Source organism: Periplaneta americana, chromosome 7 (assembly GCF_040183065.1).
Source record: "Periplaneta americana isolate PAMFEO1 chromosome 7, P.americana_PAMFEO1_priV1, whole genome shotgun sequence".
Lineage (NCBI taxonomy): Eukaryota > Metazoa > Arthropoda > Insecta > Blattodea > Blattidae > Periplaneta > Periplaneta americana.
The window spans coordinates 32,927,425-32,953,583 of NC_091123.1; the positions used below are offsets into that span (position 1 = coordinate 32,927,425).

Sequence of the window (26,159 nt, forward strand, 5' to 3'; positions counted from 1 at the left end):
TTTCCTTAATTCATAACAAACTCTAGCCAAGTAAACTATAGCTTATTGCAGTAAGTTACAGAGTAAATGATAAAAAAATTAATATTCGATAATCCAGAAATTTGAGAACAGATGTATTTCTGCTTTGTCGATTAAAAAAATTGAAACTAGTATAAAACTTTCAGAATACTTTGATATTCTTACTTACATACTAGTGACTAATAATAACAAAACATGCTCTGAAGTGGAAAAAATCATCAATAGTTATTTTATTTTAACTGTGAAAGGTGCAAATAACAAATGAGGTAAACAGGAATGCAGTTTGATTACAGTTTGTGAATATTGTACAGTATATAGCTATACTATGTCCAGTAGGTACTACCAGTAATATGAAAATACTTGTAACATATTCTGCTTCAGTCATGCAACAGAACTTATATATGGACAAATTGTTTTTAGACAGTTGTCTTAGGTGGGCGAGTGGTTACCATGTTTTCCATTAGATCTCAGGTTTAGCTGAAAGTGATAAAAATTCTTAATGTCACTTATTTCAGAAGGGAAATGAAGTTGGAAATTCCGAGTTGTAAATTTACAGTACATTAAAAAGACTCTGCCCCTAAATCAGAGGTCTCCAGACGAAATTTAATCATCATTTTTCGTCGATATTAAAACTTAACTCTACTAGTTCTTATTTTCGCCTTATCATCAGAATGATTAATTTCACCTTCCAAACGCCCCATGCCACATAAAAGAAATTCATGGATATCTAAGTGACTATACTGAAGAGGGCTGATAAACAACTAATCATAATTAAGATTTATGGTGTAAAAACTTCAAAGCACATATTTCGTTGAAAATGAGATAACTGTACTATTAATTTCGTGATATACTCTATTTGCTAAAATAAACAATTGAGAAATGTCAGCAGAGTTATCTATAGTGCTTACAGTAATAGTACAAAGGTAAAGCTGATAACCATTATTTTCAGTGTGACCGATATATAGCTACAGAATGTTTCAATAGTGGTGGTAAAAAATTTAGGGATGAGAAGTAAAAACGAAGGGAAGCAAAAATGTTCCAGTAAACATGGTTCTGCAAATTAACCATTTACGAGATAAAGCCATTTTGTGCTGATTGGGATGCGCTAAATAAATTACATTGAAAGTACAGTGTGTTATCTTGACAAACTGTGATTTCGAGATAAATAAGTTTTAAGTTAGCTTCATTTTGTAGATCAGTGGTGCTTGTCAGTTTCTTGTTGTTTTAGCTTCATATTAAAGCAAAAGTTTGTTTACATATTGCACTTGATGTTCAATTTTTGTCCTCATTATTTAAAATATGATTTTTGCAAGATATCCCACTGAGGTAACGAAATACTAAGTACTAATTCCAACAAAAACAGTGACAATTTTATTTAATTTATCAATCACGAGACAGTAAAATTTATAATTTTGGCTTCAGACACCACAAAAATGTGATTGAATGCACATAAAAGAAACTTTTTGTTGGAACGACAGTGAAGTTTGTTGATAAACAAGGTATAGTTCAGTATGAACATCTTAACTGAAGAATTTTACAGCAGGTGTTCAAAATGCTGACCATGCACTTAAATGATTCTGTCTAGTTTTCTTCACAAAGACTTGCAAAGTGCACAAGCAATCCTGGGGTTATTCTTCATTTGCTGGAAGCCATTTACAATTCGATGTGGCAATTTTTTAGGTGTGGTGGTCTGTTATGTAAACCAGGCTTTTTGCATAACCTCATACACAAAAATCCAAAGGATTTAAATCTGATGATCTAGGTATAGGTCCTCCTCTACCTATTAACCATTCACCATAACGTCTGTTTAGATATTGTTTGACACTTAGAAGGAAATGGGATGGGGAGAGTGCTGCATATGTATGAAGCATGAATGTTGCCACTTTACCATATCTAGGCACTCAGTTCAATGGTGGCCCCAACCAGAAAAAAAAATCATTATCTTGTAAACAGTTAATTTGCAGACCCATGTTTACTGGAACTTCTTTGCTTCTCTTCGGTTTTACTTCTCACCCCTAAATTTTTTACCTTCACTTTTGAAACACCCAGTGTAAGTAATTAGGATATATTTGGAATATCTCATAAAACATGAGCATGGAAAAAACAACTTGAGTAATTTCGTGACACTGCTTTTTTCAGAAAAAATAAAACTTAAACAATTTAAGCTAATTTCCTTATCTGTAATTTGCGATATTGTATTACAGTAAAATTATTTCTTCACTTTTAGGATGAACTATATGTAGTTACCAAGTTTTTCCCACAGTACTTAATTATGTAACAGACGAGGTAATATAATGATCATAATTCATAAATTAATTAACTCCATATGTAATAATCTTTCCTGCAATATTCCGAGTTCAAATTCTGCTCCACCCTGAATTTGTAACTTGTGTAGAGCAAGCCAGTTGTCCAGGCAACACAGAGTTTTTCTCTGGGTACTCCTATTCCCCTGTAACATCCCAACAATTCTCTACCATCATCATTCATTAAGAGAATAATATAGGTCCACTGTCAGTAGTGCACTCTGGATAGTTCCTGACGAACTAAGTGGTCTATGCTTCTTGGCACTAGTGACTCTATGAACCTGCTCATAATATGTTCACTTAATGATGTTTGGTGTGTATTTTTACATTAGAACCTTATCAGTTTACTAGAGTTAAGTTCATGGACCAACTACAAGCTCTCATAATCAATCATCATAATCATCATTTCAGGGCTGCCAAGTGTCAAATTTTAAAGTTGACATCAGTGTTTTCTAAGATATGTCAGCTTTTTTCCACGAGTGCCAGTGTCTATTTTATATATTCAATTTACATTTTTATAGAGATGATAAAATGAAACCTAATTTTGTTCCTCAATGATGATAGAACTCTCTTTTCCATTGCATGTTGCAAAATACACCATGAGGGAAAGTGCCATGTACAAGTGAAGTACATACCATATTTTAATAAAGCTAGTCATACCACTGAATAGTATAATAAAAGTAATTCATAGTAATCTGGCTGTATATGTTATGTGTTTTACATTTTCAAAGCTTAATAATTTATTTTTGTATGTATGGTAATGTATTTATTTATAATCTTTCTTATGAAAAAAATTAGTGGTGTCTGCTTTTTGTTGTTGTCATCAGCTTTTTTTGAACACGATTTCCAGCTTATTTCAGAATTTTAACGTGGCAGCCCTGTCATTATATACATCATAAAGCCACGTGTGACCTGCAATGATCTCATACCATCATCTGAATTTACAGTATCCCATATTTTTCTTTCTGTTTGATACAGGCTATCTATTACAAGTTGTTTTATCTCTAATTTTCAATCAATTATAAAATTCCAAATTTAAATTGAATCTCAGAATTCAAGAGGAGGTCCACACCTGTGGAGTAACAGTTAGCGCGTCTGGCCGTGAAACCAGGTGGCCCGGATTCGATTCCCGGTCGGGGAAAGTTACCTGATTGAGGTTTTTTCCGGGGTTTTCCCTCGACCCAATATGAGCAAATGCTGGGTAACTTTCGGTGTTGGACCCCAGACTCATTTCACGGCATTATCACCCTCATCTTATTTAGATGCTAAATAACCTAAGCTGTTGATAAAGCGTCGTAGAATAACCTACTAAAATAAAAAAATTCAAGAGGGGCTCAGGTCCATTGAATCACATTCTTAGAAAAAAAAAAGAATGTTTGTTGTTGCTGCATCTTTCTTTGAAAACCATTGATATCTCGTAATTGGGTGTTGAAGTGGTGCCATAGTCTAGACATACAGATGTAAAGTAACGAAAACAACGTAATTGCACATGTACCCATATTTCTATAAAACTGGAGTTAATTTCTTTTTGGATTCAGGTTTCAGTTATAAATCATTATAAAGATGGTCTTCATAATTTCTTTCACTGCTGCGGCTTATTTTTGTACGTTGTTTGTCAGAGACCTCTACATTTTCACAGGACGTATTTCTACAGAGACATCTGTTCACAATGCATGAATTTTATCAATGTGATGGCCAATTATCCTGTAATTCTCCCTGGGTCAGAGTTCTTCTCTGTACTGTAGATTTACAGTGTCTTCCCTTATCAATGACAACTTAAGTCTGAGCAAGTTACAGACAGCTCTGTAAGCCTTTGACGACGCACTTGTTTGAACTTATGGTTGTTTTATAATGAAGTCACTCTTACTAAGATAGAAACTCACAACCTGCTACTTGAAGTTACTTGACTAGAAAATATTTATCAAATCATACACATTCTTAAGTTTAGCCTTTCTTATATTCGAAACAATCTGCACAGTCTCACCAATTAATGAATCAAGTATTCCTAACGTAATCTCATTTTTCACAATCACCTCGTCTTCATCGTAATTATTCCATGTAGATTCCCTCTCTCGGGATTCCTTCATGAGAATTTCATCTACGTAGTCTCTTTTCTTACGACTCCATCGAATCTCAATTCTCTCTTTGTATGTCTTTGGTGTATACCCAAAGAAAGTGATTACTTGCTTCTGTACCATTTCCTGTAACATCTCTTTGGACTTAGGTGGAGATTTTCTTCTTTTATGGGAAAAGGCGGACCATTCCCATGGAGCACAAGGCCTCTCGCTTTCCCAGCTATAGACTTCTTTCACAATGTCTCTTATTAAATCAAAGACCAGCTTCTTGAAGATTCGTCTACTGCATTGTCTAATGTCACTCAGGTGAGTGAAGGCATTGTCCTCGTAGAATTCAGGTGGGGCTTCCACTTGCTCTAAGTCTCCACTGCATGCCAGCACATTATGCAAGTAATTAGTGACTTCCAGTGTTAAAGATGTGAGTTCTTTTGCTGAAGAAGGAATGAAGTGAGAATTTTCTGCATTTTCTCTGTGTGCAACTCCAACAGTGGAAGCTGCGCAGTTTCTGGAGGTCTGGTCTGGTGGTGTATAAGGTGGAGGTGGTTTGTCCGGAATCTCGCGAAAGTAGAAGCATGGCAGTTGTTCTTGGGCTTGTTCCAGTTCTTGGATCTGCAACATAAGGAAATTGTTTCTAACATTTGAGTGGTTCAGCGACAGAATGAGGTACCGGTACTCCATATTAGATGCTGCAGATTTTGTTTGGTTAATCACACCGGTAGAAACAAAACAGACCACACTAGAGTGAGTATTAGAGTTGCCACCTTTTTTTTGGAAGAAAATACGGGAGACTAAGGAATCGACAAAAGTTCACATAGAAAACAGACAAATTATTCGGTTCAATTACTAAAACCCAACTTGATTCTACGCTTCGGCAGCTAGGCTTAAATTAAGAGTATTTTGAGACATTTTGTCTCATGTAATAGTTGCAGTTTTCAGCTCTGATTTTATTAAATGTGTCGTGCTCATGTTTCGAACATCTGTACGATTATTGTTCATGAGATGAAACACCCTCTTTGTATGAGCGTTACTACTTGATATGCTTAGAACAAAACTAGTCAGTATTTCCAAATTTATAATATTAACACGGTTTAATTTTAGACGGGTGAGCACTAAAATTCATTTCTGGCAAGCATTACTTTCTACTGTATAAGACCTCTGCGGTGGCTGAAAGGTCAGACCTTCAGACTGTCACGCAGGCGGCCTGGGTTCGATTCCTGGTCAGATCTGGGATTTTTTCATTGAAAAAAATTCATAGTGACTGTGGTGGACAAGGTCGCAGTTGGGGTTTTTCCCGGAGTTCTCCCATTTTTCCTCAAATTAGGGATTTACATCATTCCGTCACCATTTCTCCATTTTGTTATCATTTCGAAGCATTCTCCAAACTCACAGAGGGTGCTGGCCTAGGGACGAGTGGGATTGCCTGCTCGAAACCTGGGCATACAGAGAACCTTAGTGTTGTCAGTTGGTGTGGGTTTGGGAATACGTCACTAGAGAATCAGTGCAATAGATCTTGCAGTGCCGGGCTACAGTGCCCCCTCCGTTCAATTCAAAGTTCTACTGTATAAAGACTGCAAATTTCAATGCATCTCTTGAACAATAATATTCATCATATAAACAATCATCATTCACGGCAAAATCAAATGTTTAGAATAAAAATGTTTACATTATGCAAAAATAAGGGTGAAAAATGCTCAAAGAGAAGAATAATACCGAAGCTGAGAGACTTAAAAATTAGGGACAAATACAGGAGATCCCGGGAAATACGAGAGGGTTGGCAACCCTAGTGAGTGTATACATGTGTATCTTCATGTGTTTATTCAGCAAATAGCAGGTTCGATTTCGAAGTAGAAAAGAAGTAGAAAATATATCTATAGTCATAAACGGGAATAAATAGACAAGACAGAACACTTATACATAGTAAAAATAGTTAAATATTCGATCCTAGCATAGAAGCTATAAAAGAGATAGTGAAATTTATACGTACCGGTATGTTTTAGTTTCTGTTATATTTGAATCTGTTACTATAAGAATAATGTCAGATGATAATTTTTATATATTTTTTCTCATGAAGTAAAAGTCATTATAAATTGAAATTTTATTTTTAGGTATTTAATATAAAATTTAAACTTTTAAAATTTTAGGAACAAATATATTTTGTCGTATTTCTGTTCCTAATTGATTTTTTTTTTCTTTGTCAGATTTATTAAAAGTTTTCAGACATAGCGATAAACAAGATTCTGACTCTTGATAACACGCTGCCGTTTCCCAACTTAATGTCTGCAAACGATGTTGTCTTTGCAGCAACTTCTACATTTTATTCGCGTGAATGTGGCCGTTTTTTCTTACCAGCACTCTGTGGACTATTAAAAATGGAAAATAAAGGACCTAAAACTGTAACACTTGACACTCTTCTGCACAACCAGATAATAATTAAAATTAAATTAAAAAATAGGATAGATTATAAAGTAAGAATTTATAACCATATGGAAACAAATTTAATATAATACAAAATTAACTTGTATCAATAAAATAATTGAAGGGTGTGATCGCAAAATGCATTGAGTCAATTTTTATGAAAGGACCGGTCTATGAACTGAGCGAGTTTTCAAGTGACATGCACAAAAACATAAACTTTTAGACAAGGATTGGTGTTGGCTTGAAAGAAAAGAAGCTTAAATTACAATCATAGAGATTTCAAACATAAGCATATCGTCGTTGTTCCTGCAATAACTCCTATGTGCAAAATATAAAATTTTTCAGTAGGAAGAGAGAACACATTTATTCATCCTATGGCAGTAGTGCATAGGAGACTGTGAATTCTTACATTTTCGAAACAAAGAAATGTAATTACATATAGGAGATTTTATTATTTGCTGTATCACTATTTCTTCTTCTTCTTCTTCTTCTTCCTCACAAGGTTTAGGCCTTTAGACCTGTTCCGAAGCTAACTAAACTGGTCACTCCATCTCCTCCTTTGTCGTCCAACTCTTCTTCTTCCTGAAGGTTTATAAAATAGAGCTTGCCATGGATATCTTGGAGGGGGCATTCGTAGGATATGTTCTTTCCAGCATTTTTGATACCTCTGTATTTCTTCAATAATGTTTTCTTCCATCAATTGCTCTCTTATTAAGTATTTTAATCCTATCTCTTCTAGTAATTCCCAACAATGGTCGTAGGAACCTCATTTGGGCTGCTTCCAATCTTGACCTTTCTCTGGTTCTTAGTGTCCACGTTTCACAAGAGTACATCAACGCTGGTTTTGATATACTCACTATTTAAGTTATTTAATAGAGCAAAAATCTGAAAATCGATAAATATGTTACATAGGAGTTATTGCAGGAACAACGACGATATATAATGCTTTTTTTCTGATGGAATGTACACCTTTTTGTTGTATTCTTCATCATGAAACTGAGAAATTTGCCAATAATTATGTTTTTAACATAATTTATCTTCGAACTCCGCCTAGGCCTTGAAAATCTTCAAGTTTGATGAAAAGGAGGTTAAAATGACAAAATTCCTGTGCACTGGACAATAATCAACTATGACAAGGTGCAAAGAATGAAAAAACCTCAAACTTTATTACTTTTTATCATTTTAACTCATTGTAAGGCTAAAACATGAATTCTACTAACCTCTTGTTCAATTTGCAGTTGTTGTAGCCGCAGCTGTTCTGCTTCCCGTTGAGTATCACTGAGCACGAAATTCTCATCAAACCATTCGTGTGAGAACGCTTCATTATCATTGCCTTCTGGCTCTCCATTTTCAGACAGCCCCAGTTCCACCTACAGCATCCATATATACATACATTATATTTTTACAGTACTTAAATATACATAGAGTGTATTTGTGTAGGTTTTTTTGAACGAGCATGCGTATATTGAATCAGGATATTGCTAGCTAGCTAAAGAAGTTGCTGCTATAGGATGAGGACATAATTTTTGGTTTTACTACCAGAAAAATTACACATTTGAAATTAAGACGCAAATTGTACATATTATTATTATTATTATTATTATTATTATTATTATTATTATTATTATTAATCATCATCAGGATGAATGTTATCGGTATATAAATTGTCATTCAAATAATCAAAAGATAAAATGTCATTACTGATTATAGTGCAGAATGGAAAATTACTTGGTTATTTTACGACGCTTTATCAACTGCTGTGGTTATCTAGCGTCTGAGTGAGATGAAGGCAATATTGCCAGCGAGATGAGTCCGGGGTCCAGTGCCGAAAGTTAACCCAGCATTTACTCTTAATGGGTTGAGGGAAAACCGCGGAAAAACCTCAAACATGTAGCTAGTCGGCGATATATGCAATGGAGGGGGAAAGGAACTGGCCACCCTATCCCATTATCTCCTGGCGTAGTTGCCTCATAAGTGATGCCGTCTTGGTATCACTTGTGAGGTTCAGACCTGTCTTCGGACAGTTGACTAAACATCAACAACAGGTAACTTGTCTCGACCAGATTTGAACCCGCTAGTTTCACGATCAAACGTGCTAACCATTACTTCACAGTAGTGGACTATTTAATTTATTGTATTCATAGATCTTACATTATTATTGATGCTTTAAGATGTGGAACAAGTCAAGAGATGCAATATTTCATTATTTGGAGAGATGAGGTGAAGGGATGCCGTAGACTCGCCATATAATACTTGACATATGTCTTATGGTTGGGGAAAATCTCGGAAAAAACCCAACCCAACATAATAAAAAAGTAGTAAATAAAAATAATAAACCAGAAGCAGACTTTTGCGTGTTTTGCCGTGTTCTAGAACGTAACATCCTCAACGATACAGAACTGCATGCAGGTTCCATCAACAGGCCAATACCTGAATGTATTTCCGAAACGTTCAAGATGATAAGTTCCAGCTAAAAGCCTTACGGCTTGCGCGGTAATAATAATAATAATAATAATAATAATAATAATGTATTGGCAAAAAAAACAACGTATTTAAAATATATTATATTAATGATTGTACCTTTTAACGATAATACATGGTAAATTTAGCGCAAAAATGTTGCATAATTGAAATCTGCTTCCGAACATAATCATAGGTTGTGTGTTTAGTCAGTTGTCCGAAGACTAGTTGAAACCTCATTAAGTGACATCAATAAGGCATCACTCATGAGGTAACTAAGCCAGGAGATAATGGGATAGAGTGGCCAGTTCCTAAAATCTCATGAAAAATTATGCAATTTATAGATTATGTCAACCCAACTGAAATTTTGTGTAGAATTAAATCAAAAAGATTCTATTGGTATAAAAAGAAAAAAAATCAAGTTAGCCATGGAAAAATGGTTTGTAGTGAAAAGACCACATACAAATCCCACGATAAATGTATTGATAATGTCGAAAAAAAATATAAACTACTAAGTAAAACCTGTAATAACACAACAAATTTCATAGCATTGTTCATTCAGTAGCTAAAAGCCTTACGAGGGCATGCGCGGTAATAATAATAATAATAATAATAATAATATATTGAGTGAAAAAAGAACAACATATATATATATATATATATATATATTGTATTAATGATTGTACCTTTTAACGATAATACATTTGAAGATATAATAACAAAATGGTAAATATAGCGCAAAAATGTTGCATAATTGAAACCAATATTATTAGTTATTAGTTTTTACTAATATTTTTCCTACAAATTTGCGTTCACCCATTATTACAGATTATTAGTGAGATTAGTTTGTTTCTAGTCAATAATAGTAAACTTAATCATGATTATTGATGTAGTTTTGAATTCTTCAGATAAAGAAGACCTAACAAAATCTCTTCCTAGACAACAGAATGTGTATTGTTCCAATTGATTTTCCATATTCACATATTTATTTCCAGCCATTAATTTTGTAATCTTTAGTTAATGTGTCGTTCAATCGGTCAAATAATATTGATTTTTTTTACATTCAATTTTGTTAATATACCAGTACACAATTTGAGTTTTCGTTGCTCTTCTCTTTGCAAAAAATTTAGACACAACAATACTGTTTATTTTTTTATTTACGCGGTATTTACACTCATTGTCATCGAGATTATTATAATTGTCGTCGTGATTAGCATGACACTGGTGTATACAATTATAGCCCAAGAGGCCGTGACATGCCTATGTTTCTCTGACAAACCTGTAATTTGTCAAATTTTTCTAGCGAAAATCACTAATAATATTAGTAAACTGATGTGTATTATGCAACAGAAATTATTAGTATTAACAATTTGTAAATTTATTATAATAATATTAGTACAATCATGCAACGGGGTTCAAAAAATTGAATGGCGAAAATTTCCAAAGAACAGGCTTTCAGGTGTCTTGCTCGGTAACACCACAGTCTAGTATATATAGTCACGAAGCTTGAGTTGTGAGGGTGCTAGGAACAATAGACTGTGCCGGTACTATTTCGCATTGTCTGTAATAAGGCGATATTAGCGATCCTAGTGGTTAGCAACTATCTATGGATGCATATTTACTGCGTATTGAGCTTCGTGACTGTATATATTAGACTGTGGTAACACAACCATTTTTTCTACACCTCATTCTCCTATATCAGTGACATATCGTCATATTTTCTTTACTGTAACTGCAGTTGTGTTGTTTATATTTGATCCATATTGTCAAGGACCAATATGATGGATAACAAATGCATACAGATATATCTTTCGTTCTGTTCAAATAAGATGACGCTCTCCATTTCGAGCATCGAGCTAATTGAATGAAATTAATTCAAAATGTATTAGAACAGACGTTACCCAGAAAGAATATTCAACAGAAATCAACCTGAAAAAGTTGTAAAACACCTTGAACAGCGAAGATTCAGCTACGGGCACAACTCTCGACTTGTTTTGGGTTTTCTTGGCACATTGAAGGTGGGCAGCCCCCAACACATCCGGAAGCGGGGTTATTAATACATCGCACTGGAAGAGTGGTGGTCCCTTGTTAGGTCAGAGGCTGGGGTGCTGCTATTTTTAAGACAGTTCGGAAATTCGGGGCGATGGACGGAAGGAATTAATGACCCAATGGAACACGCATGTCTTCAGGAGTCACAAACAGACGCCATCGTTGACCTATGTTTAAATTCAGCATCGTCAACAGGTGCGGATGTAAGTATCCTTGACAGGAGGGAACAGGATTGTTCTAGTAAACAACATAATAAATTAAAACTGAACTTCCTAACTACGACCTTTATTCAAGCTAACGGGCTCTCTGCAGCTAAGGGAAAGAAAGTGCGTGAATCATTCACTTTCTTACATTATAAAACGTAGTGATGAGTTTAAGGGATGACCTGGAGTGGAGTAGTAGGTTATTTTACGACGCTTTATCAACTTCTTAGGTTATTTAGCGTCTGAATGAGTTGAAGGTGATAATGCCGGTGAAGTGAGTCCGGTATCCAGCACCGAAAGTTATCCAGCATTTGCTCATATTGGGTTGAGGGAAAACCCCGGAAAAAAATCTCAACAAGGTAACTTGCCCCGACCGGGAATCGAACCCGGGTCGCCTGGTTTCGCGGCCAGAAACGCTAACAGTTAGTCCACAGGTGTGGACCCTGGGGTGGAATTTTCTTGCAAGAGAAAATTAACTTCCTTCCGGAATTAAATTGCAACGAATTTAAGATCGAACATTAATTTAGCCGTAACTAGAAAATATGCAAGAAACAATTCTCACTATAGCCATGCAGAAAATGAACTCTCACAAGCAAACATTCTCATGGGAGCAGATAAAATTTATTTTTTTCTCTTCCATTTTAATGATGTAAAACAAGTGCTTATATAAATTTTTGCCACTCGAGCGCAATTACGAAGGCCGCCCAGAAAGTAAGTTTGCCTGGGGCCGTTTACGGAAATAAAACAGAATTTAATGGAAACATTTATTGGAACAGATAGAGCAATTGAAGGGTTCAGAACCATAGTGGGTGAAGCGTCATTTATCAAAACCGTAGAAAACGTTATTATCATAATTCAAGGAAACATATAGTCAGTAATATAAATTATACACATTAAAACTAAATGATATGTCAGTTTTCATTAAACTATGGTATTCACTTAACTTTAACCCTTGCTTTCTCCGTTTTTAATAAATGGCGCTTGGCCCACTATGGGTCCGAACCCTTCAATTATTGCGCTATTTTTCAACATATTCTCCAACGAATTGAGACATTTGTCATACCGTGGGATCAACAGAGAGGTGCAGACGGCTGTCACACACTGGTTCCAATTCCAGGCGCCAGACTTCTACGACACAGGGATACAAAAGTTGATTCCACGGTATGACAAATGTCTCAATTCCGGTGGAGAATATGTTGAAAAATGTTCAACAAAATTGTTCTATCTGTTCCAATAAATCTTCGTGTTTTCTTTCTGTAAACGACCCCAGGAAAACTTATCTTCTGGACTGTTCTCGTAATTGCACTCGAGTGGTCAAAATGTGTATAAGCATTAACATAATTCAAGAAAAAAGAACTTTTTTACCTGCCCCCATGAGAATGTTTGCTTGTCAGCCATTTACTGTGTATAGACCTACATACCGCTGCTCTGTGCACTGCCGAGTCCGCTCTACATCCACGAGCGGGTGAAGATAAAATATACGTAATATATCTCACACTCCTCAAGTAATACATTTAATATTCCCGCCACCCTCTTACCATTTCTGTTCTTATTAATAAGAAAGTCTCTATAATGTACTCAACTTTGGCATGTATTTAACATTTAAATTAATTATTTGAGTCAAGGTTATGCTTGAATGACTCCAGCGAGTCTGCTGAAATTCCTGGATGTACTTTTACGAATACTCTCCGTGGTATGTGGTCATTAGTTGCTAGTGATAGTGCTATATAACGTGGGTACATAATACCTCATGGGACCGATAGCTGAGGGACCGCCTATGCGGAAAGGTAAAGGGATTCTGTAGGCTGAAGGGGAGCTTGAGGGAAGCCCGTAGGAAAATATGTAGCGCAGGGGTCTTAGAGCATACGTATCATTCCATTTCGGGTAATACAAAGGGCCCACCCCAGCTAGTGTTTCTCCCTTCAAGGGAGACTATTAGATAATAAAATCGTGTGTGGCTCCTAGTCTTGTTACAATAAGCAAGTGGAATTCTGATCATGGTGCTCATATCCCATGCGGGGAAAGGCGTATTCTGCGTAAAAAGTTCTGAGAGAAAATAAAACAATAATTGAAATAACAAGTAAATTGTGTTGATAGTTCTCTAAAGCAAGTTTCAGGAGGACTTTCAACATTCTTCAGAGTGCAAGGTGATAGATCTGCTACCTTGCTGTTGTCAATAAATTATAAAATAATTATTGTGTAATTAATAATCTCTGTTTAGCCACAGCGTTCAGAGAATGTCAGTTAAAACTACTGTATTGTTGTTACAATGAGACATATTCGCAGAGGTGTCACTTCTCGCAGGAATTTGTCGTTCTTTGTAAACTGGCCGCAAAAGCAGCTCTTTGCCCCTACGCTTGTAATGTGGTGGCAGTCTTCAGGTACGAAAAAGAAAGAGTTATGTTTTGTTGAAAATAGCGATTCTAATATGTAGGTTAAAGGTTGGTAATATTGTGATACTATACTAATAATATTATGATAGTTTTTTTTTTTTTGAGAATTTATTACAATTTTATTGAGCGAGAGAAGGGCCGGTTTTGTGCAGCAACTTGTCCACGAACATTCCCTTAATACGTTGACGCAAAAAAACCGATCTTCCTCTCGCTCAGTAAAATTGTAAGAAATTCTCAAAAAGAACTATAATAATATTATTAGTATCACAATATTACCAAACTTTACCCTACTGCTTATTCATAAACACAGCTGTTCACACCTGTGGAATAACGGTTAGCGCGTCTGGCCGCGAAACCAGGTGGCCCGGATTCGATTCCCGGTGGGGCAAGTTACCTGGTTGAGGTTTTTCCGGGGTTTTCCCTCAACCCAATATGAGCAAATGCCAGGTAACTTTCGGTGCTGGACCCCGGACTCATTTCACCGGCATTATCACCGTCATCTCATTCAGACGGTAAATAACCTTAGATGTTGATAAAGCGTCGTAAAATAACCTATTAAAATAAAAATAATAAACACAGCTCACTTCAATTATGTCCGATATAATATACACAGTGAATCTAAGTAATGTCATTAATTTCAGGAGATTATTCTTTTAGATACTTCAAACAAAAAAGTTTAATACAATTTTGCTCGTTTTTGCTTCATTTTCGAGATAAAAATTGTTTTATACGAAACATTTCATAGCTTGTTTAAGAGAGCAGTGTATTATGATAAATTATTGAAAGAATTTTAGTTTTCTTCTTTAAATATGTACTAAACTAAAATTATTTCCATGAAGTAAACGGCAATCGACAGACGAAAGATCAATGTAACCTTGAGTTGGAGCGGGTGACGTCACCTGGCGATACGCGGGAAGGGGAAAATTGAAACACAAATTGGCAGGTCGCGAGTCAGCCGAGGCAATGTAACTCGAGAATGAGAAGCCATAGAACGTTCGCAGTTGTGTTAAACGATTCGTAACGAACCAACTGCAATTTCAATTGAGCATCAATCAGCAGTTTACAAGTTAAATTGAAAAAATTCGCCAGTAAAGTTGAGTGAAGACAGAAAATTTGCAATATCGAGGCATACTCACATGAAGAGCAAATGGAAGCGGGCATATAATTAACGGGAAACAAACGATAGAACATGATGGTTAACTATAGCAACCGACATGTTTACTCTCAATGCATACAAGATGGCTACTCCCAGGAATTCCAGCACAGTGAAGATATACCGTGATTTCAGGATATCTGAAGAGAAGATATGTTTATTTGCTGACGTTTAACTTAAGAGCAATTCTATCAGCGACGTATGCTCGCATAAAACTTGCGGCTCTCTCTCCGATACAACCTACTCCGATTTATTTATACTAGGAGAAATGCATATAGAGTGTTAGTTGGGAGACCGGAGGGAAAAAGACCTTTAGGGAGGCCGAGGCGTAGATGGGAGGATAATATTAAAATGGATTTGAGGGAGGTGGGATATGATGATAGAGACTGGATTAATCTTGCACAGGATAGGGACCGATGGCGGGCTTATGTGAGGGCGGCAATGAACCTTCGGGTTCCTTAAAAGCCATTTGTAAGTAAGTAAGTAGGTAAGACTACATCGTATAATGAGAAGGCAAAAGTTTATTTTTCATATTGCTATATAGCAGTCTAGATCATATATACCCAGATTGCTTGGCTTTATAGGCTTTGACGGTAACAACTTTTGTCAGGTTTACTATGCTGCCATCTAGTTGTTACATAAGGAGTCACGTCATAACTCCCATTTGAATTGCATTAGCGACTGTACCGCCATCTCGTGTTCGTTTACGGCGGTTGTTCTCTTCAAAGTGCAACCGATTTTAACATAGGGATGAGCAATCTGTTATATATGTGATCTGGGATAGCAGTGAAAAATATATTCATTCATTCATAATGTTCTGCCTAAGGGCAAGTCTTTCACTGCAAACCCAGCATTCTTCAGTCTTTCCTATTTTCTGCCTTCCTCTCTGTCTCCGCATATGATCCACATATCTTAATGTCGTCTATCATCTGATATCTTCTTCTGCCACGAACTCTTCTCCCGTTCACCATTCCTTCCAGTGCATCCTTCAGTAGGCAGTTTCTTCTCAACCAGTGACCCAGCCAATTCCTTTTTCTCTTTCTGATCAGTTTCAGCATCATTCTTTCTTCATCCACTCTTTCAAACACAGCTTCGTTTCTTACTCTGTCCATTTCACACGTTCCATTCGTCTCCATATCCACATTTCAAATGCTTCTGTTCGCTTCTCTTCACTTCGCCGTAATGTCCATGTTTTTGCCCCATACAATGCCACACTCCACACAAAGCACTTCACTAGTCTCTTCCTTAGTTCTTTCTCCAGAGGTCTGCAGAAGATGCTCATTTTTCCGTTAAAAGTTTCCTTTGCCATTGCTATTCTCCTTTTGACTTCTTGGCAGCAACTCATGTTACTGCTTATAGTACACCCCAAGTATTTGAAGCTGTCCATTTTCTCTACTGCCTCATTTAGAATTCGCAAGTTTACCTTCGTCACTTTTCTTCCTATAACTATGGTCTTCGTCTTGTTGGCATTTATCTTCATTCCATACTGCTCATTGTTGTCATTTAGCTCCAGTAGCATATCCCTTAGTATCGTCTCCTCTTCTGCTAACAATGCCATATCATCAGCAAATCTTACTTTATTCTTCTTCCTCCTACTATCACTCCTCCCATGTTCTAAAAACAGTTCTTCATTAAATCCTCCAAGTAGATGTTGAACAGAGTAGATGATGAAGGGCATCCTTGTCGTACTCCTCTGCCTATTTCACTTCCTTCTGGCATTTGTTCTCCTATCCTGACTTTGACTCGTTGTTTCATACAAAGGTTACTGAACAGCCTCCTCTGTTTCCAACCCACGCCAATTTTCTTTAGGATCCCCCGTCAGTTTATTTCAATCCACTCTGTCAAACGCTTTTCTAGGTCCGCAAATACTATATACATTTCTTCATTCTTCTCTACGTATCTTTCGCCGATTGTTCGTAGCAGTCCAATTGGATCTCTCGTATCTTCTCCCTTCCTGAAGCTAAACTGCTCTTATTCCAACTGTTCTTCCATCTTAGAATATAAACGTCGACTCAGAATTCGCAGAAGAATCTTCGCTGAGTGCGATATCAAGCTGATAGTCCTGAACTCGTTACATTTCTTTGCATTATTTTTTTGCGGTATTGGAAGCAACACTTTCTCCATGGAATCTTAAGGCCAGTCGCCTTGCTCATATATTTCGTTGCATAATGACAGAATTTGATTCTTGTCTACACCCAAGCATTTCACTAATTCAATGGGGATCCCACCAACTCCTGTTGTTTCCCATTCATTTCCTTAAACGCTAGTTCAACTTATTCCATTTTTCGTCTTCTGATACAGCTGCTTCGTCTTCTATAGCCAAGTCATCTGGCCGATTTCCTGTCTCGTATAACTCTTCTACATATTTCGTCCATCTGTTATTTAATTTCCGATTTCGTCCACTATCAACCACATGGATTTGCTTTTCTTATTTGTAAAATCCAAACATTTTACTTCGCGGTACATTAAATCATATCTTCCTTTTCTCTCTAGATTCTCTATTTCTTTACATTTCTCTTTCATCCAGTCTTTCTTCGCCTTATCAGTTTCTCTTCTTAGTTCGTTATTAAGTTTCCTGTAGTTTTTTCTACCTTCTTCTGTGTTGATGTTCTTCCATTTTCTCCTTTCCTCCATCTTCTCCAACATTTTCCCTGTGACCCAAGGTTTCTTAATTCTCCCACCTTCTGTGTATCCTATTGTTTCTTCTGCTGCTTTTTAGATGAGTCCAGTACTCATTACTATTCTCAGGTGTGGATTCTAATGTAGCTACTTTCTCTTGAAAATTTGCTTCAAATTTTCTTCTTTCTTCTTCATTCTTCAGTTTTTATAAGTTCAATTTCTTCACCACTTGTCTTCCTCTTATCTTCTTCAGACGATTATCTACTTCGCTTATCAGCAGGACATGATCTGAGTTAATATCTACTCCAGGTAAAGTCTTCGCAATTTTTAAGCAATTTCGAAATCTTTCCTGTATCAGTATGTAATTAATCTGGTATCTGGTTTCGTCCCTTGAGCATAGCCATGTGTATCTTCTTCGTTTATGTTGTTGGAATAATGTATTTGCAACGATCATTGCATTTCGTTTACAGCAGGGCTGGGCGTCGAGAGCGGATCTAGACTCTAAACGGGGACGCTTAATATTCATCCGTCACTGAATCAACGCTGCGCAGTGTTCGGCGGCGAAGAAAGGGGCTGAAGAGAAATCATATGACTCCCCGTGAGAGAGTAGAATCTGCTCTTTCTGTCCAGCCCTGGTTTACAGAAATTTACCAAAGATTCTCCTCTGTCATTTCTTCTTCCCAATCCATATTAATTTCCAACTGTTCTTCCAGTCGCAGGCTAAATATATGCATTTTAATTTTAAAATGTTATTCAAAATGCAGGACACTTCTCATCAATAATAATACTCACATAATTATTATAGACGTCTCTATGTAGTAGAAACGTAATTCAGGCGTGACAAGACTTAGCTAAGGCTGATCCACAATAAACCGAGAACGAGAACGAGAACGGAAATATTGTTAAATTAAATGTATTTAAATGTATTCACAATTAACGAGAAGCTTACCGGAGCCCGGGAACGGGGACGTGAAAATTAATTGTGAACAATATTTCCGTTCTCGTTCTCGTTTCCGTTCCCTTCCGTTCCCGGTTTATTGTGAACCAGCCTTCAAAGTATGTAGTCTAGCACAAACATGTTAATGAATAAGGTATAACAATCTGACAATATGCACGTTCACTAATATTTCTTACAAAATGTAATGGCAAAATCATCCCCATTACAGGCCATGAAGGCCCACAGACTCCTGCCTTAAGAAAATAAGCCTATAGTTGAGGAAATTATAATTTTTTTGTTGGGAATCTAATGTATAAGCAGAAGTGAAGATGTTTTTGGTAGTACAGGAGATAAATCTTCATTGTTTACTTATCCCCTAAAATCGCACCATATAAAGTAATATGAAGATTATTACAGAAACTTGATTCCATGTTTAGACTTTTTGCCTCACACATATGTCAGAGAAGTTGCAGGGAAGCACGGCTATATTATATCGCCTGTCAGACTTGCAAGTTTTTATATGAAATACTGTATGCCTCTTTATAATTATGCTTGGATGACTCTACTCGTATTTATTTGCTCACGAGTCTATGGCGTTCAATTTAAGGTACGTTCTATTTATGACTAATAAAACCGTTGTATGAACAAAGGTGAGCCACAGACCCACAGTATATTGTATGTCCGTGCTGTAAATGGAAAGATTTTACCTTCAGGTTATGAGCTATTTTGGTGTGAATTTGTACTGTATTTTCTTCTTGCTGAAGGCGAAACTATAAGCAAACATGTTGTTCAATAGCAAAAGAGGATTTAAAGATACGATTCTAAAACAGTGAAATCAAGCGTAAAAAAGGCGAATGAAGTTGGGTGTCACGAATGACACATATTTTCTCATTTATGTTTAATGAGTTTTGCAACGATTAAACTTCTCTATCAAGTTAATAATAACATTTCTACCGAGCGAGATGGTTTAGTGATAAAATACTGTACCTACATGTATTCGGGAGGTTCTAGTTTTCAAATCCCGGGGCGGTCGAATCTGTTCGGAGTTTTAATGGTTTCCTCATAAAATAACTAGGAATTCAGTATTTTTAATGGCAAATTCCCATTTCCACTAAACATCTACAGATAATGTTCAGCAAGACTCATTTCTAACTGATTAAACATTTGCGTTCGTCAGAAATTGCAGTACATTTTATATCACTTTTCGAGGACTTCAGGAAACATGGCGAGATTAAAATTAGTTAATTCTAAAAAGTATTATAAATGTGATTGAATTATAGTCCATCTTTATTTGTGGTATTATTTTTCTCTGTTTTTAACATTTTATTTAATAACAATTAATAATAAAAATATATTTTTAATATTATCGTGATATCGATATAAAAATGGTTTATTTAACAAGGCTCGCAACTGCAGAGGTTATATCAGCGTCGCCGGTGTGCCGGAATTTTGTCCCGCAGGAGTTCTTTTACATGCCAGTAAATCTACTAACATGAGCTTGTCGCATTTAAGCACATTTAAATGCCATCGACCTGGGCCGGAATCGAACCCGCAGCCTCGAGCACAGAAGGTCAGCACTATACCGACTATGCTACCGAGGCCGACTCGATATTTAAAAAATTATACAAATAAAAGATGAGACGTTAACTAAAAATAACAAAGCACACAACAACAATAACAATAAAAATAAAGAGTTACTTTCAATTTTGTTATTTAACAAATTACCATCGCATGAGCGACATAAATTAAATTCATCAACTTTTATTAAACTATTTTCAAATTAAAATAATGCTGTAACTCAGGGGCGATTTCTCAGGGCATGCTATGCTTGCTGCGCAAGCCCAATATTTTCGTAGAATGTGTATTTCTCAAAATGGCGTTACGTACATTAAAATTTATTTTGATTTTTGGAATACTGCATAGGCGTAATACCATCCGCAGGTTGCACACCGCAAGTATCGCAACGCTTGCTCGTTTCTCGGAGCTACAGGAAAGACGTAGAAACAGCGAGAATATGATGTGCGCGCAAGTGCCTTCCTCCTTAGTCCGTCCTAGGCGCACTATCTCTTGTTTGAAGCTCTGGTCCGAGAGCTACACCGACTATTTATCGTTATACAGAGCAGTATTGACAGCGGGAATGTGCTGTCATTTGCGAGAGCAATGTATGAGCGGAATGCATATGTTAGCTGCTGCATGTATTATTAATTCTTAAACATTAATTTGAAATATTAAAATGAGTTCGGAATTGTGTATCATTGAAACCTTATTATTAAATCCATTTTCCCGAAGGACTATTCAAGAGAAGACAGACATTATAAGAGAATAAGTGCGCTCGTTCTGTGCAGCTCAATACAACAATGTGCATTGGTTGGCAGGGTCGAAAAAACTAAATAAACTGTTTTGTTGGCCATGTTTGTTATATTATATCGAACTTATACATCTGATAAGCGAATATGATCCATGACTCATAATGATTTCATAATTATAAAATAAATTACTTATGTGGGTCTGATTATTTTTATTAATTATGAATTATTATATCCTCCCATCTTCCCCTATGAATAAAAGAGCAAGCCTAACTTTCGTGACTAGCATTCGCCCCTGCTGTAACTTATCATTAAATAGGTCATAAAAAGCTTAGACAAACATGCTGAATTTTGTTACGATCTTAAAAGCAACACTAGGGTTTACAATACCTTCTGTATTTATTTTGCTTATTTACCGAAGTCCCCATAAAACATAAAAATTTACTCAGATATAAAAATCTACTGAACTTCTAATGAACGCTTATATAGATGGTGGACATGCTATAGATTTTTTAATTGTCTTGTTGATGCAGTATTGAAATACTTATGGTGATCTCCTGACTATTTCTAATATTATTTTTATTCGTGCTGAGAGGTAGTTCATGTATGATATTGCTCTCCCGTTGTGATCAGGATGAGCGACATGAAAAACAAAGATTGATTAACAACTATGATAAGAGAAATAGAGGTGTACGATGTCTTGTGTAGATTTGGCTATTATAAGTTCATAATTTTGACACATACACAATCTGCAGCTATGACCATTAGATAATACAGTGGCTCGCATTACTGCCGATAGATGACAGCAATTCAAAGTGTCATTAATAATGTCAACAGTCACGCAATGACCTTGCAATTAAAGAGATCAGAAATAAAAAAATGGCATTGACATTTATAATTTATTTTCTTTGAGTATTACGCAAAAGATATGTATAAATAAACCCATTTTCGTACTTATTTTGAATGTTTCATTGTCGAAAATAAAATAATGGAATTTCGTGGCCGATGAATGTACGATTCAGCAATAATTCGTAAAAAGAATCACGTTTGACGCAAAAAATTGCCGCAGTCGCAATAAAGGGGAAAACAAGCAAAATTCGCGACAAATCGCTGTCGTAAAACGTGTTTACAGAACGAGTCTCGTTCACATCCATAAAAGTTTTAACTCTCTGACTCAATTAATAATAATAATAATAATAATAATAATAATAATAATAATAATAATAATAATACAGGTTTTTTGCGTTAACGTATTAAGAGAATGTTCGTGGACACGTTTTCTGCACAAAACTGGTTCTTCTCTAGCTCAGTAAAATTGTAAAACATTCTAAAAAAAGTATCATAATATTATTAGTATCACAATATTACCAACCTTTATCCTATGTGCACAGATCCAAGTTTAGCATAATATACCTGCATTTGTTCCCTAACTGTAACCTGCAGAATATTTCAGCATTTTCCCTCATATCAGTGATTTTTTTTTTTTTTTTTTTTTTTTTTTTGAAGTTTGGAATTATATTGAACTTCAAAAATAAAACAAGAAATGTCTCAGGACTCAGGAGGATAATGCTAGCGAAATGGTCAGGAGTCAGTGCCGAAAGTTACCCAGTATTTGCTATTAATGAGTTGAGGGAAATCCCGAGAAAACCTCAACCAGGTAACTTGTTCCAACCAGGTTTTGAACCCGGATACACTTTTTCATGATAACCGTTACTCCACAGCTGTGGACACTTTAGTCTTATTCTGAACGGTAAACATAGTTGAAGATGGATCCTGAAGATTATACTTTAAAAAAGCTAAAAATATCGGATAGGTACGCAATATTTGCAAGCGAAGAGAAGTATTTCCACGTGAACACATTCCTGTTAAACTCTATGTTTCGAAACTCTGAAATAAACTAAAAATAATCCAGCAAGCTGATAAAAATCAGAGAACGTGATAAAGTTAAACCTTGTTCAAATACCGTTTGAAAACACAACGTGGTTCCGGGGACCCCCGGGGTCCGCGGACTACAGGTTGGGAACCGCGGGTATAGAGATAATTCAATCGACAGCAATAGCAACTGACTTCCTATTGTCCAATATGAAAATGTGTGAAATTATATTCTCTAACTAGCCGTACCCGTGCGCTCCGCTGCACCCGTTAGAAATAAATATAAAGTAATTACATGATTAAAATAGGACATTTGATCCAGGGAACATTCGTGTTTGATAGAAGGATAAATCGTTTAATATGTTACTTAATTTAAATTGCATCCCAATAATTAAAATGCGATCATTTTGGTCCAGAGACACTCACTGGTGCAATGACAATTCCTTTAACATGTTTCTTAATTTTTATTACATGCAACCATAGTTTAATGAAGATTGACATCATTTAGATTTAATGTGTATATTTTATTTTACTTGTTATAGGTTTCCATTGAATTATGGTAGTAACTTAATTTTAACCCTTGTTTTCTACATATTCAGTAAATGGCGCTTGGCCCACTATGGTTCTGAACCCTTCAAATAACTTAAATTATATTATATAATATTACATATTATGTTATATTATATTATATTATATTATATTATATTATATTATATTATATTATATTATATCAGAAGTTACTGTAATAACATTATAGCATTATGTCCATCTAGAGAAACTACACTTTCCAATGGTAAAATAATAATTAATTAATTATACAAATCGGTTAATTTAGCTTCCGATATTACTTCATACAAACACAGAAACATTCTCTGTAGGCTATCTTTCATAGCTTTCGATTGTTGCTGTCCAAGGCCCCTTATAGACGAAGTCATTTGTTTTTTAATTCATTACACGGCCTTAGATGGCAGTTATTTTAATTTTAAAACTCATTTATCTCATTAAATATCAGTCCTATCAAAATTTTTCAAGGAATAAAACTTATCGCAAATTATTTTTAAAGAAACTTTTATTATGTAACATGTTTTACAAAAATCAATAATAAGCGAGATATTTCGATTTATTTAATTCAGGCCCCCTTATAACTCTCCTTTTAAATAATGTATTTTGAATGCCATATAGCCTAAAATCTAAGTTACAACGAACTTAATTTATATTCCAATTTTCATCGAAATCCGTTCATCCATTATCGCGTGAAAAGGTAACAAACATAGAGACAGACAGAAGAATACAAACAAAAATGTCAAAAAAGCGATTTTCGGTTTCAGGGTAGTTAATTATATATGTTAGGACCAATTATTTTTGGAAAATCGAAAATTACCAGAAAAATTTCGGCTACAGATTTATTATTAGTATAGATATGAAAAACTATGAAATCATAAACAATGTTCCTACAGTTGCAATAATAATAAAAGAATATTACTTTCGGCATTTAAAATTGTTGATTTTGTTGAAGCAGCTAGACCCTGACCAAACCGTGAAGGTGAGGTTAACCTAGACTTAAAATTACTTAGGAAAGGGACAGAACGATCAAACAAACAATACTCACATCTCTACGGCAACAGTCGAACCATGCACAACGTCCCATAGCACGCAGTAAGTTGCTAATTTTCACCACACTCTCAGCACCATTGTCTCAAGTCTGCTTTGTCACGCACGTGTGTAATCCTTCCGCATTTGTTTACGACGAAGTGTAATGAAAACAAAAGCATGTTTGTTGATTTAGTCGTCTTGAATTAAAGAGCTTGCGCATACGCTGAGAAGTCTGCAGAGGAAACAGTAACAGGAAGTGATTACACGATGACTCATTTCACATTCTCCTAACAACTTCCCCTCCTTGCTGCTCCCCTCCCTCGCCCAGACACTGCACCAGCTGATGGGGCTGCCATAGAGCTGTCAGGAATATCTGCTCCGTCTCCCACGCACATATATCACTTGTGTGTAATCCATTGTTGGCAGGTCGCCAGATAATATGGTCTCTGCAATTATTTAATTACTCTTTCAGACCCCTAGTCGCCGGGGTCAATAACAGGTGGTCACATACTTACACCGTTACGTTCTCCCAGTTGTAAACACAGGACCCTCTCCAACTGTTCTTATTACGGTGCTGTATACGTATACTTACCATGTTTACATTAATTCCTGTTTATATACGTAGCATAAACTATAAACATTTACACATCCCCTGCTGTGGCTGTGGTCAGATCTTCAGCCTAGCACGCAGGCGTTCCGGGTTCGAGTCCCGGTCAGGCCTGGGATTTATAATTGAAAAATCCATCGTGGCACTTGTGGCTGACAAGGTCGCAGTTGGGTTTTTGCTTGGATTTTCCTCGACCAAAATTATGAAGCCTTCCCTAGTACAGCGACACACAAGAATACGTTTGTATAAAACCTTAGCTAGATCTATACTATGTACTAGAGTTGAGCTTAAACGATATTTACAAGTATCTGTGACAACTGTGACTGTGACAATTAAATATCTGTGACTTTTATCTGTGATTTTGTCACACCGATATTTTATATCGACAAGTAAGCACAATATGCATGAATTACACCGATATTTTGTCACACCAATAAAAATTAACAGGAAATATTGAAGAGCAGTGCAATGTGAATACGATTTCTCTATACACGCCACACATCAGTGGTGTATATGGGAAAATCCAACAAATAAATTATGTACATGTACCATTAACAAATAAATACTAATCTAACTCAACAGTAACATGTAAAAAGTTAACCTCATATACCAAGAGGTTATATCGTAATTGACTGTAGATATGGAATCAGTTGATACTTTTTTAATGTAGTTGGGTATGAAGAAATTGAGGTTATGTGATTATCCTAATCGTTTTAAAAATTGATCCTTTTTATTGTATATAATATAATGGATAAATTATTTTAAGTCTTGCATTAACATTATAATATTGAGTCAGAATAAAAATTAACGAAACATCAGTAGTCGGAAAAACAATGGAAAATAATTACAAAACAAAACAGTTGTTCAGACAGGATTTTATACGAGATAAATTGGTAACCAATGGTATTATTATTATTATTATTATTATTATTATTATTATTATTTAAATCGTGTAATCACTATATCATTTATAATAAGATTGTGAAACTAGCGCTGAAATAGTTTCGGCGATTTCGGATGTGAAAATCGTTGCATTTATAAGGATTTTTTTGTGGAGAGATAGTTCCTCGGGTTAAACTAGCGCTGAGGTAGTTTCGGTGATTTCGGAAATGAAAATCGTTGAATTTGATTTTTTGTGGAGATGCAGTTGATCATA

The 26,159-nt window shown here is 35.7% G+C and overlaps 1 protein-coding gene across 1 annotated transcript; it reads right to left on the reverse strand.

Annotated features, from left to right (window-relative positions):
- Nucleotides 1-217: 217 nt before the first annotated feature.
- Nucleotides 218-24,715, reverse strand: LOC138703041 (centrosome-associated protein 350-like). Its single transcript, XM_069830573.1, has 3 exons — nucleotides 24,413-24,715; nucleotides 8,032-8,181; nucleotides 218-5,005 (listed from the first exon to the last, which is right to left on the reverse strand). Exons 1-3 carry the CDS (start codon nucleotides 24,449-24,451, stop codon nucleotides 4,229-4,231), a joined length of 966 nt encoding a protein of 321 aa, XP_069686674.1. The 5' UTR covers nucleotides 24,452-24,715; the 3' UTR covers nucleotides 218-4,228.
- Nucleotides 24,716-26,159: the final 1,444 nt, after the last annotated feature.

What these genes read in the sequence shown, in the direction of transcription:
- LOC138703041 (XM_069830573.1), bottom strand. Translation starts at nt 24,451, where the DNA reads ATGGGACGTTGTGCATGGTTCGACTGTTGCCGTAGAGAT. An exon ending in TCGACTGTTGCCGTAGAGAT is followed by an intron (nt 8,182 to 24,412) that starts GTGAGTATTGTT and finishes TGGATGCTGTAG; the next exon opens with GTGGAACTGGGGCTGTCTGA. An exon ending in AACTGCAAATTGAACAAGAG is followed by an intron (nt 5,006 to 8,031) that starts GTTAGTAGAATT and finishes CTTATGTTGCAG; the next exon opens with ATCCAAGAACTGGAACAAGC.